Raw genomic sequence first — 13,985 nt, forward strand, 5'->3', positions numbered from 1 at the left:
TAATTTACATTCCCACCAATAGTGTAGGAGGATTCTCCTTTCCCTACACCCTCTCCAACATTGTTTGTGGACTTTTTGATGATGGCCCTTCTGACTGTACACCTGATAACTTTTTGTTTAATGACGAATAAATGAGTCATCAGATATGACTTCTCAGTTGTTTCTTATGAACTTAGTGTCTGTAAATCCATACTTAAAAAAACTCTATTATGTTTCTTAGGGCTTTTAATCTATCTTTGTATCTATAAAATATATGTGTGTATATAACATATATAATAAATTAATTTAAATTATAGAACCAAGAACTAATTTTATTTGACTTATTTTTTTTTAAGATGGAGAAAAATTAAATATGCCTTTTTAAACTTTACTTTTGGAAAGTGATGATTGGGCAATAGACATTTTTCCTGTCTTGCTTGATTATAGTTCATGTTGCATTAAACATTTTAATTCAGTGTATTTTGAGTTTTTCATTCTGAGTTTTATGAATTCTCTGAATTCTTTCTTGATCTGTATTAATGATATCTTACATTTCATTTTTAATGGAATCATATTTGCTGTTTTCCAGGTTGTGTGATAGCTGAACTTTTTACGGAAGGTGTGCCACTATTTGATCTCTCTCAGCTTTTGGCTTATAGAAATGGACAATTTTTTCCTGAACAAGTGCTAAATAAAATTGAAGATCGCAGTATCAGAGAATTGGTAACTATGCTACAAATATTTGCTGTAAAGTTTTCAATAAAATTATGCTTTCATTTTTGCATTAGTCAACTCTCTGAATTTGGGACAAGCAATAGGCCCCATAGACTTATTTAGGCATTTGTTAGACAGAAGTGTACATTTTTTTGCCCTTCTAAGACTCATTTCACTTTATGTTATATTGTATACACACACACACACACACACACAGACACAAATCTTCCCATTATTGTCTCTAGCTCTGCTTTGGATGGGTTTGGAAGGAGATAAAGAAGTGCTTGAGGGTTAGAGAGGTTGTCCAGGTTAGAGCTTGCTGGTGAGAAATGAAAAGGATGACAGGCAACATCAGTGAGAAAATAGTATAGGGGCATTTCATACAGAAGCAGCTAGCACTGTTTACCTCCCTTGACCCTGAGGGGAGGTCTGGAAGGGGAGCTGTAGAATTACACATTAACATAGTGGAACAGATATGAGGAATTCTGTGGGAGGTCATGTAAGCCATAAATTCACATTACTGTTTGAGGGGATCTTTTTTAAGTTAGTACAGTAACTGATGCTTATGATGCTGATGCTGAGCCCTGGAAAGGTTATGGTATATACAAAATATTCTTTAGTAAGGTAGGGAAACATGCTTTTTTATTCCTCCTATGAATGGCAAATATTAAAAAAATAAGATGCTTCACAGGAAGCCAGTATAGCTTATGTTCAGTGAATAGTACACTGCATTAGGAGTTGGCATTCCTGGATGTTCTGTGGGGTAGCACTCATTTGTTATGTTCGTTGCCTAAGTAACTTCATTAATTTGGGCCTTCATTTTCTTAAATGTGAAAGGAGTGAATTTGACTAAATTTTAAGGCTTAATTTTCTTTGTGTGTCTGGGCCATCTGGAGTACATTAATAAGTAATCCCCCATTGTTTGCTGGGACAGTAGAATTCACATATTACACAGTAGTCAGGTTCTGAAAGTAGTTTGAAAGTTGAAGATTGAAAAGAGTCAGAATTATCTCAGAAATCCTTTAAATCATGTGTAAGTTGCCCTTGTAGCTTTCTTCTGATTTAATTTGCTTTTCTCAAGTCTGTCTTTTACTCCCTTTTTCCCTTTGGTATAGGTAACTCAGATGATTCACCGTGAACCAGATAAACGATTGGAGGCAGAAGATTACTTAAAGCAGCAGCGTGGCAATGCCTTTCCTGAAATATTTTACACTTTCCTTCAGCCCTACATGGCCCAGTTTGCCAAGGAAACATTTCTTTCTGCAGATGAGCGTGTTCTGGTTATAAGGAAGGATTTGGGCAACATTATTCACAATCTTTGTGGACATGATCTGCCAGAGAAAGCAGAAGGAGAGCCTAAGGAGAGTGGGCTGGTTATCTTGGTATCTGTTATAACATCCTGCCTACAGACCCTTAAATACTGTGATTCCAAGCTTGCTGCTTTGGAACTCATTCTCCATTTGGCCCCAAAATTAAGTGTAGAAATTCTTTTGGATCGTATTACTCCCTATCTTTTGCATTTCAGCAATGACTCTGTTCCTAGAGTGAGGGCTGAAGCCTTGAGGACATTGACGAAAGTTCTTGCTCTTGTCAAAGAGGTTCCTCGCAATGATGTCAACATCTACCCGGAATATATTCTGCCAGGCATAGCCCACTTAGCCCAGGATGATGCTACTATTGTTAGACTAGCCTATGCTGGTAAGAGCTTAGTGTCTGCGTCATAACCACTCCTGTTTTTGAATTTAGTGACCGTAATAACTTTTGTTTCTCTGATAACATTGGTAATTCCAAGAGTGAGCTTTGGTCTCTGAACTGTTTGTGTACATTTTAATAATATATATAGCTAATCTGTTCCTGAGACTAAAGCTTTCTGTATACTCTCATTTTCAAAGTGATCAGAATTAAGTGAAAAGTATACAATACAGACAGAATCTTATGATTTTACTTAGAGTGCTAATATATTTAAAAAATAGAGTAAGACTAATGTTTAAAATGTGTGCTTCTGATTTAGGGTCTTTAGACCTTTTAAAATTTCTCTTAACAAATAGGTTTGATAGAAATCAGTATTAACATGTAACAGTCTAGTGCTGTCGAAACAGGTTAGTTTTGCTGGGTAATTTGGTGTTGAAACAACCTAGTATACCAAATTACTGAATTTTAAGATCCTTTCAGTTACCAAAATGCTTAGGATGTGTGGCTTCTTTGTGATGAGGTGGGTGTGTTATATAACACACCTACCTACTTGTTTTATTTGTAATTCTTACTCATAAAATCAAGTGATACAGATTCCTGTTTTTAGTTCCCCAAATTAATTTTGAATGCTTATTTCTGCATGGAAAATGTCATTGAAACATTTGCATAATTCCATAATTTATTCCTGAAATGTAATCTGATGGAAATCAGGGGTTCTGGTTTGAAGACTGTGTAAATAATACACAACATATGTGTGGTGATGGTATTGTCACATTTTTGAAAGATACTTGCTTAGTTCTTTATGATTTGCCTGTCATTATTTTAATGGAATGTGAAAAATAGTCTTTGGACTCTATGGCTAGGCATATTGTCAAAGTGATTGGTGGTTATTGGCTTTTTAAAAAATGTGTATATTTTAATTTATATTTATCCATCTGCTTATTTATTTATGGTTTCTGGTTTCCAGAGCTGCATAGGTGTAAATTTCAGGCTTGGAAAATTCAGGATTTCTTTAAGACTTACCTAGATTTATCATTTGTAACAAAGCATATTTACACTTCAGTTGGCAAATAGAAATACATCTGACTCTTGAAAAGCATGGAGGTTAGGGCCACTGACTCTCCACACAGTTGAAAATATCCATATAATTTGTAGTTGGCACTCTATAGTCGAGGTCCCACATCTGTGGATTCAACAACTGTGGATTGTGTGATACTGTAGTATTTACTGTTGGAAAAAAATCCGGAGTTCCCATCGTGGCACAGCGGAAATGAATCTGACTAGGAGCCATGAGGTTGTGGGTTCAATCCCTGGCCTTGCTCAGTGGTTTAAGGATCCGGCGTTGCCGTGAGCTGTGGTGTAGGTCGCAGAGGCGGCTCAGATCTGGCGTTGCTGTGGCTGTGGTGTAGCTCTGATTGGACCCCTAGCCTGGGAACTTCCATGTGCCTTGGGTGTGGCCCTAAAAAGACAAGACAAAAACAAAACAAAACAAAAAAAAAACTGTTGTTCAGGGGTCAACTGTAATTGAACCAGGTAGAATTAAATAAAAGAAAACTTATAGTTTTTAAAAACAAACTGTATTCTTTAGATTATTATGACCTACTTTTGGCCCAGTGTATCTTAGTCTTTTCTCAGTTGTTAAATAGTTAAGATTCTGATGTGTAGGGGCCATGTTCATATATTTACATTCAATTACTAATAATGGTAGCATAAAACAATACCTACTGTTCATTGAAAAATGTGTTGTGTGTAAGGGTATCTACTGCTCTGCTTTGCAAGGGTTAGTTGCAAAAGATATATGGATTCTAAAATAGGTTCCAGATCCTAACATTTTAAGATCTCTGTATCTCTTGAAACTGACATTTGCAACAACCATGAGCAGTAGGTATTATAATGCCTGCATTTTACAGGGAAGGAACTTGGGAATGGGAAAGGCTAGATGACACCACCAAAGTGTATCTGGACTAGTTGTTGCTCAGTTCTCAGAGCTGCTGGTCTAGACCTTGATTTTGAAGCAACTCTGCTTTTATTTGATCTGCTGGGTCTTAGTGGTAAGAGTCTGTGGTAATCCGGGGTCAGTGCCAAGACCTTGCAGTGTCCCTTCGCCATGGCTTAGTGCATAATAAAGCTGCCTTTTTAAATAGAATCAGAAATTTCTTTGAATTTATATGGTTAAGTGTAATTAAACCACACATGTTGATAATTATGAAAGTTTAAAATTAATTGAAAAAGATTCTTTTTATAGTATTGTTTTTAACTCAGATGCGGGTATAGGTTTGTATCTTGTATAAACTAAACTGCAAGCATGTTGTGGTTTATGAAATTAAATCAGAAAATAAGCATCTATTTGCTCAGACTTGAGAGGTACCCAGGAAAGTAAGAGGCTTTTCCTTATAAAGATATGTTCACGAAAGTGGGCTATTCATCTAGACCCATCAGAGGATGGCATAGAGTTCTCCCATCTTTAGGTGAGCAGGCATTGCCGGGTATCAATATCTTTCTCACTTAGAGGTTAATTTTTGTTCTATTCAGAATGATGTTGAGCCTGGCAGTGATGGGATGTGGGATTCTATGATGAAGGCAATGACTGCATTTGATAGGATCAGAAATCTCAGCTAATCAGATGCATCTCAATTTCAGAGATGTTAAAGAGTGAAGAAAAAGTGAGTCTTAGAATCAGTAAAATAAGGTAGTTTATGTTCAGTGCCATTCACTGCTGAGAAGGAAAAGAGTGCAGTCTCTGGCTGGTAGGGTCATATGTTAAGAAGCATGGAAGTGGGAGGGAAGAAGGATAGAGGCACGAGAGTAAATAAAGGTGGAAGGAAGGAGAAGGTATAAGCAAAGAGCAGATGTAATTAACAGCAAATGTGACAGCAGAAATTAGAAGTGGATATTGTCACAGTGGTGGAAGAAGTACCAGATGGTCTTAATACATGCTCAGAGAGAAAGGAAAAAGTACAGACCATTGCAGAAATGTGGCAAACAGGCTTAGGGCTTTGGTTCACTAAAAACTTCAGAGCATCACTTGTAAAGCAATCCAGTAATGGTTGATTCACTTTGGTAATGGCTCTTGGAGTTGGAGTGACTCATTTATGTGTGAGGAAACCAAGACCCAAGATTGGGTAATCAAAACAGCTAGTTAAGTGTCAAGATCAAGATTTGCACCAGGGCCTGTGTGACTCCAAAGCTCAGCTTTTTTTTTTTTTTTTTTCCAGTTTTATTGATATAATCAACATACATCACTGTAATTTTAAAGTGTAGAGAATAATGGTTTAACTTATGTATATTGTAAAATGATTACTGCAATAAGTAGTTAGCATCCATCATCTCATAAACAACAAAAAAGAAAAAATTTTTCCTTTGTGATGAGAACTTAGGATTTACTCTAATAACGTTCATATGTATGTATAGCTGTATGATAACTGTAGTTACCATGTTGTATATTTATGTATTTTTTAAGAAGCTTATGTTTTATTAAAACTTAGTTTGGATATAGTTGTAGATTATGAGATTAGTCACTAAAAGTCTGATTATATTAAGGACTTAATTCCTGCTCTTCTTTGGTTTTATGATTATTATTTATATGCATAAAGACTTATGAAAGAAAAGCTATAAGCATTACAAAAATTAATGATTATAATTATTACAATTTTTTTCCCTTTTATAGAAAACATAGCTCTGCTGGCAGAAACAGCTTTGAGATTCCTGGAATTGGTACAGTTAAAAAATCTCAATATGGAAAATGACCCAAATAGTGAAGAAATAGATGAAGTTACACATCCCAATGGAAATTATGACACAGGTAGTATGATTTTCTCTTCCAGATTTCCTGTTATTTAGAATGAGTTGCCAGTGTGAACTTGCAATAGACTATCATTTATAATTTTAATGTAAAATGAAAGAATACCAGATTAGTAGTAGGAAGGATTCCTGTTGTCTGACTGTTCTCTCTATTCTCAAACACTATTATTTAGCCAGAATATGACCAACTTGTTGCCACAGACCCTAATAAGCTCAATAGTTTTTCAGCCAGAATTGATTTGTGTCAACAGCAAAGCTAGCTGAACTATATAATTCTTATAGGATTAAAAACAAACAAAAATTGGAAACATTGTAGCTAAAGACTCTAAACCTTTTTTCCTTATGTGAGTTTATTCCCAGTGCCCTTCCTCATAAACTGTTTCATGCTATGATTTATGTATCAAAACTCACACCTTTTACTGTACAGGAGCATTGTGGTAAGCTCTGTGAGGTCAGAGTCCATGGATCAAGTTTCTCTACATCCACACAGCTTTTAACAGGCGTTTATTTATTTTATTAAAAAAAATTTTTTTTTTTTTTGTCTTTTTGCCCTTTCTAGGGCCGCTCCTGTGGCATATGGAGGCTCCCAGGCCAGGGGTCTAATGGGAGCTGTAGCCGCCGGCCTACACCACAGCTACAACAACACGGGATCTGAGCTGCGTCTGCAACCTCCACCATAGCTCTCGGCAATGCCACGTCCTTAACCCACTGAGTAAAGCCAGGGATCAAACCTGCAACCTCATGGTTCCTAGTCGGATTCGTTAACCACTGAGCCATGACGGGAACTCCTTAACAGGCTTTTAGTTAATGTTTATTGTGTTAAAATTTAGAAGTAAAATAATGTACTTAGATTTGTTCCAAGATGTTTCTAGTTCAGAAAAACTAGAGGAATGTGTTTTCTCAAATTTTTATGCCACAGACAGCCATAATGTCTTACTTACTTGTTAGAAAGGATCATTTTTGCGGCAAATATTGTCTGGAATTGAGGACCCTGGAATAATTTTAAACTTACAGAAGGATGTATTAGGAAGGAAATCCCTGCTTTTTTCTTGGAATTACTTGGGAAGTAATACTGTCCTGCATCCTATAATCATGTAATCGGATCTTTTGAATAATGAAGGTAGGCATTGAAATTTTTGAGAAGTTTAAGTTTTCTCAACGTGAACATGGAATTGTGCCTAACAGACCACATTTTCCCTTGACAGTGGCTGCCCCAGGAGTGGCCTCTGCCCTCCCTCATTTGGTTAACGGATAATTGTTAAACGTAAGCTTTGTGTTAGGCAGTTGTGTCCCTGCTGTAAGCACTGGGGATTTAGTGGTAGATGAAACAGAAAAGATTTCTGCTCTTTAGCTTATGCACAGCTATGTGAATGAATAAATGAAAAGGGAAGGGTGTGTAGGAGATAAAGTCAAAGAAAAAAGTGGTGGCCAGATCATGTAAAGCCTTCATAGGACTTGGAATATACTTTCTGACTTTTTAAAGTATGGTCACTGACCTTTAAAAATGCTTTCTAAGAAGATTGCCCTGTACCGTTATATCCTAAACCACTCCAGTATCTTCGAGCCCTTGATTAAGGTGATCTTATTAGCGCCATGTGATCTCCGTTCTAGCGCTTCCTCACAGTGTTTCTTGGAGCCTCATAAATAGAGCTATTAGCTAGTGAGATAGTCACCAGGCTTGTGGCATCTGCTTATTAGAATGTTTTTCAGTCTGTGTTTCATTTTCCCAACTGACGTATAGAGCTCTGAATAGTGGAAAAACATACTGATGATAGACTTTTCTATGGTGACTTGTGTAGTCATTCTACTTTCTCCAAGGAGTGAGTAAGATGGGGTCTATATGTTTGGAGAAAAGAAAATTGATCCAGTCTTTCCTTTTTACTTATCTTTTCTTTTCTTTTTTTTTTTTTTAGAGCTCCAAGCCTTACATGAAATGGTCCAGCAGAAAGTTGTCACTTTGCTAAGTGACCCTGAAAATATCGTGAAACAAACCTTAATGGAAAATGGAATAACACGACTGTGTGTATTCTTTGGACGTCAGAAAGCCAATGATGTTTTACTGTCCCACATGATCACTTTCCTGAATGATAAGAATGATTGGCATCTGCGTGGAGCTTTTTTTGATAGTATAGTTGGTATGCTTTTTTGTTTTTAAATATATCCTTAAGGTTTTGATTTATCTTCTCAAACAGATACTTCTCTGCAGTCTGAAAGGTTACAGTCCTACCAAATTTCATTAATAATGAAATGAGTTCCTGGTGTTTCTGTCTTCATGCTACTTTTGGATGATGGAAGTATCTTAGCTGACCAAGGGACTGGTCAGTTTAATAAAGTTTAATAAAACTGATATACCCATATGAAGGGATACCCTATGGTCATCAAAAAGCATTTTTTAAAAGAATATTTAATGACCTGGGAAAGTATCATGCAATATTATTAAAGTGACTGAAGTAGGTTGTAAATTTACTTACAGTATGATCCCAGTTATGTAATACAGTAACAAATTACATATTTATTAAAAAGCCTGAATATACTAAGATGTGAATAGTGAGTCTCTCTGGGGCTGGAATTGCAGGTGATTTTAAAAAAATATTTTGTGTGTTGGTCAAATTTCCTGTAGTAACTATGCATCACTTTTATAATCAGAAAATAAAGTGTAATTATGATTGAAAATCAATCTAATTAGAAAAAAATGAAAGCTTATAGGCTTTGTTTTGTGTCAGCTGAAAATTTGTGAAAAATTAATCAGCTTTTTTCACCGTTTTTTCAAAATGTGGAAATTCTTAATTTTCAGATTTATCTAAAAAAGGGACATTACTCCTTACATTTAGATTCAAAATTAGGAAAAAAATGGATTTTATTTTGAGATAATGAGATTGTTTTGAGATAGATTATGCTTGACATAAGATTTAATATTTTTTCTCTTTAGAGTAATAACTGATTCCTTAGAGCTGATTGTACTGGCCTTTTCAACCTTAGATTTGGTTATTTATGAAGTATTACATGTTAAAGCCGTATTATTACAATTACCCACCAACTTATTTTATATCATTTTGTACATGATTATAAAAGTTATCTATTAACTCAAAAGGTTTAAAGACTGTTCTATACGTGGGAAGCTTCACTGGTATCCAAACTTTCTCATTTAGTAGCAGAAGGTGCTGTAGGGTTTAGATTTTGTTCCCAATAATCAGGGAAAATAACTGCTAAAAGGATTGATGTTGGATGTTTTTTCTAAAAAAAAAAAAACAACAAGGAAAGAAACTCATATGGCAGCAGTATTTCTATTTCTGCAAATATTATCATAATGTTTTGGATAAAAGGGTATTTTCTACTTTTAAAAAGCTTTGAAATTATTTGCTATTCTTGCTTTGTTACAGCTGGAGATGACACTGCCTCCTCTTTTCAGACATCAGTTTGTTTTTTATTTTTTCCTTAGTTTATAGATTCATCTCAGTCTTCCATCTCAGAGTCCATCTAACTCAGCTCCTAAATACAGTATGCTTTGCTTCTCCCAGCTTTCTGTTGGTCTTTCTTGCTCTCTTCTTTCAAATTATCTTATTTTTCTTTTCTTAGGAAAAGGTGGTTCTTGAAAATTCACCTATTGGTCATTTCATGTATATTTTGAAACATGGTCTTTATATTAGTTTTTTTGCAGTTTAAAATAATTTTCAGGAGTTCCTGTTATGGCACAGTGGAAACAAACCTGACTAGGAACCGGGAGGTTGCCAGTTGGATCCCTGGCCTTGCTCAGTGGGTTTAGGATCCAGCGTTGTTGTGAGCTGTGGTGTGGGTCGCAGACATCGCTTGGATCTGGCATTGTGGCTGTGGCATAGGCTGGCAGCTGCAGCTCCGATTAGACTCCTAGCCTGGGAACCTCCATATTGCCGCAGGTGCAGCCCTAAAATAGCAAGAAAAGAAAAGTTTCATTGATTTTTTTTTGTTATTTTTTTTATTGTATAAAAGTAATGCAGGAGTTCCCGTCGTGGCTCAGTGGTTAACGAATCTGACTAGGAACCATGAGGTTGAGGGTTTGATCCCTGGCCTCGCTCAGCGGGTTAAGAATCTGGCATTGCCGTCAGCTGTGGTATAGGTTGCAGACGCGGCTCGGATCCCGTGTTGTGGCTGTGTAGGCCGGCGGCTATAGTTCCGATTCGACCCCTAGCCCAGGAATCTCCGTATGCCACAGGAGTGGCCCTAGAAAATGCAGAAAGACAAAAAAAAAAAAGTAATACATACTTGCTGTGGGAAATTTGGAAAATCTAGAAACCAAGAAGAAAAATCCCCTGCAATCCTCCAGCCTGTGTACAGCCTCTGTTAATGTTTTTCTTCCTGTGGTCATCCTCTCTTTCCCTTTTCTGGTCCTTCATTTCATTCTTTCATATACGCTGTGAGGCTCTATGTGAACTGGCTAAGAACACACACCCTTGGCACCAGATTGCTGAGTTCAAGTTCTGGCTTTGTCACCTATGGTTGTGGTTCTAGGGGAAATCATTAAATCTTTTGTTTCTCACTTCCCTATCTATTAAATGGGAATAATAATAGTACCTAAGTCTCACTGGTTGTTGTGGAGATAAAATGAATTAACATATGTAATAGTGCTTGGCACATTGTATTGTTTTCTTGTTATTTTTTTAAACCTTTTTCTACTAACATATGTATGTTCTAAGCATTTGCTCATGTCATTAAAAATTCTTTGAAACCATAATTTAATAGAAATATTTTGTGATGTAGTTTTGCCAAAATTCATTTTAACTCTTCTTTTGAATATTCAAATTGTTTTAACTTTTGTCTATGATATACGCATAATCATTTATGTAAATATTTGCTTCTGATTATTTTCTCAGGCTAGAAGTCTGAAATTTTAATTACTGAGTTGAAGAATATGAATGTATTTTAAAAGCTTGACACATTTTATAAGCTTTTCAAAAAGATTATATAATTTTCTACTTTAATCTGCGTTTTTTGACAATACTGCACAGCCTTCCAGTGTGGAATAGGCTTCAGTTAATCTTTGCCTGTTGGTAGCTTAAAGTGCTGACTTGTTTTGAGGTACATTTATTTGTTTATCAGTGAAGTTGAAAAAATTTTTCATGTTGATTACTCATTCATATTTCTTATTCTGAAGTTTTTTTTTCTTTCTTTCTTTTGTGTGTGTGTGTGTGTGCGCGCGTGTGTTTTTCTAGGGCCGCACATGCAGCACACGGAGTTTCCCAGGCTAGGGGTCTAATCGGAGCTGTAGCTGCCAGCCTACGCCAGAGCCACAGCAACGCAGGATCCGAGCCTCGTCTGCGACCTACACCACAGCTTGCCACAATGTCTGATCCTTAACCCACTGAGCGAGGCCAGGGATCGAACCCGCAACCTCATGGTTCCTAGTCAGATTCGTTAACCACTGAGCCACGATGGGAACACCCTGAATTTTTTATTTATTATTTTGGCCCCCTTTTTTGATGATATTATGCTTATTTATTTTTTGAGCCTTTTATATATACCTTAAAGACAATAATTTTTTTTTTTTTTTTTTGGTCTTCTTACCTTTTCTTTAGCCGCTCCCACATCATATAGAGGTTCCCAGGCTAGGGGTCTAATCGGAGCTGTAGCCACCGGCCTGTGCCAGAGGCATAGCAACACGGGATCCTAGCCGTGTCTGCAGCCTACACCACACCTCTTGGCAACGCCGGACCCTTAACCCACTAAGTGAGGCTGGGGATTGAACCCAAAACCTCATGGTTCCTAGTTGGATTCGTTAACCAATGTGCCACAATGGGAACTCCAAGACAATAATTTTTTATCATTGCTATGGCAAACACTTCTCAATAACTTGATTATTATTTTTTATGTCTTTTAAAATAAATTTAGTGTTGTCAACTTATTTGATCTTTTCCTTTGTGATTTTTTTTTTTAACTTTCGTGCTTAAATCTTTTCCTATTCCAGAATTAAATTAATAATCTGGTGCATATGTTTTTTTGTTGTCGTTTTAATTTTTTTTTCCCACATAAAAATGTAAACTTTAATTTTTTGGGGGTCTGTGGTATGAGGTGAAATCTAAATTTTTCTGAGAAGTAAAACCTGTTTCCTCTTCACTATTTACTAAACATTTTATTTTCCATTGATTTGTGAAGCTTCTGTTATCATTTGTTGCATGTATATGCCTTTTAGAATAAGTTTTCTAGGTATCCTATTTCATTGACTTTTCACTTCTGTGCTCAGTATTATACTTTATTTTTATAGTTATGTAATTTATACTTCTTATATATTTATAAGTAACTTTTGTATCTAGTAGAATAAACTCCCCAGTCGTCAGTCTTTTTTTTCCAAAATAATTTGAGCTACTTTAGCTTATTATACATTTCAGTTTGCAAAGTTTCTAAATGTAATCCACTGGAATTTTTTAAATTTTTTATTTATTTTTTATTTTTTTGCTTTTTATGGCTGCACTCACAGCATATGGAGGTTCCCAGGCTAGGGGTCCAATCAGAGCTGCAGCTGCCAGCCTACAGTACAGCCACAGCAACATCAGATCCGAGTTGCATCTGTGACCTACACCACAGCTCATGGCAACGCCAGAATCTTAACCCACTGAGTAAGGCCAGGGATCGAACCTGCAACCTCATGGTTCCTAGTCAGGTTTGTTTCCATTGTGCCATGATGGAAACTCCACTGGAATTTTAGATAGCATTTTCCCTTTTAATAAAAAAAAATTGAAATTATTTCTCAATTACATGAGAAAAATACTTTTGCAAATTATTCAAAATTTATGAAGTAATGTAATGTATGAAAGGTAGCTATTGTTGCACTTTCCAGAGACGTCTGCTCTGGTTCGTGGTTTTGGTTTGATATTTTCAGGTGGATATTGGCTCTATCTCTAAATAGTATTTCATAATACTGTTTCTAGGATTATCAACTGATACTTTATCTCTTGACTTTTTTCTGTGGCAGATGAGGAGTTAACTCACTCACATATCCTCATCCCTCTTCCCCTCTCTGTTTTGAGGTGTAGATCGCTATGTTCATAGTGCTGCAGGTTTTAATTTTTTACAACTTTAAATAATTAGGTCTGTTTCTTGTTGGTCTACTTCTGATTTGGTCTGTGAGGAATTTAGTGGCCATTTTCTTTCTTTCTTTTTTTTTTTTTTTTTTGGTCTTTTTGCCTTTTCTAGGGCCACACCTATGGCATAGGGAGGTTCCCAGGCTAGGGGTCTAATCGGAGCTGTAGCCACCAGCCTACACCAGAGCCATAGTAACGAGGGATCCGAGCCACGTCTGCAACCTACACCACGGCTCAGGGCAACACCGGATCCTTAACCCACTGAGCAAGGCCAGGGATCGAACCTGCAACCTCATGGTTCCTAGTCAGATTCGTTAACCACTGCGTTAGTGGCCATTTTCTACTTTTGTTGATGATTCAACTAATTGTTAATTGACAGTTCAACTAACAGTTGCATTTTCATAGTTTATAGTATTTACTTTCTGTTCTATAATTGTAATAGTCTTTTGTACTTTGTATAGACTGATTCTGAACATTAAAAACAATTTATACAATTATGAATGCATAAATTTTGTTGACTTTAGAGCCAAATAGGGCACTACATTTATAATTGCTTCACCACAATATTGTCATGACTCCTTTATCAAAGGTTGAGAATGTCAATGGGTTCTTTTTTCTGTCCTCTGCAAACTGCTAAATACATAGAGCATTTTAATTTATTTCACTTTTACACTCCAACTTTCGTGAACAGTCTGTTTGTCTGGAGTTTGAGATTTCTTTGTTTTCCTTTTAGAGAGAAAAGTAGTA

The 13,985-nt window shown here is 36.2% G+C and overlaps 1 protein-coding gene across 4 annotated transcripts in view; it reads left to right on the top strand.

Moving 5' to 3' along the window:
• The window catches only part of PIK3R4 (phosphoinositide-3-kinase regulatory subunit 4), an 84,326-nt gene that overhangs the window by 12,830 nt on the left and 57,511 nt on the right, over nucleotides 1-13,985 (top strand). For all 4 annotated transcript variants that reach the window (XR_014825036.1, XR_014825037.1, XM_021071333.2 and 1 more), the window contains exons 3-6: nucleotides 569-702; nucleotides 1,809-2,391; nucleotides 6,053-6,187; nucleotides 8,100-8,321. Coding sequence is in view for 2 of the 4 variants with exons in the window: in XM_021071333.2 (XP_020926992.1) it covers nucleotides 569-702; nucleotides 1,809-2,391; nucleotides 6,053-6,187; nucleotides 8,100-8,321 (1,074 nt within the window). In the remaining 2 variants the exon portion in view is untranslated. The remainder of the gene's footprint in view (nucleotides 1-568; nucleotides 703-1,808; nucleotides 2,392-6,052; nucleotides 6,188-8,099; nucleotides 8,322-13,985) is intronic.

Source organism: Sus scrofa, chromosome 13 (genome assembly GCF_054392235.1).
Source record: "Sus scrofa isolate SSC_HxYL_T2T_F1_AM1 chromosome 13, Sscrofa_HxYL_maternal_Yorkshire_Landrace_v2.0, whole genome shotgun sequence".
NCBI lineage: Eukaryota > Metazoa > Chordata > Mammalia > Artiodactyla > Suidae > Sus > Sus scrofa.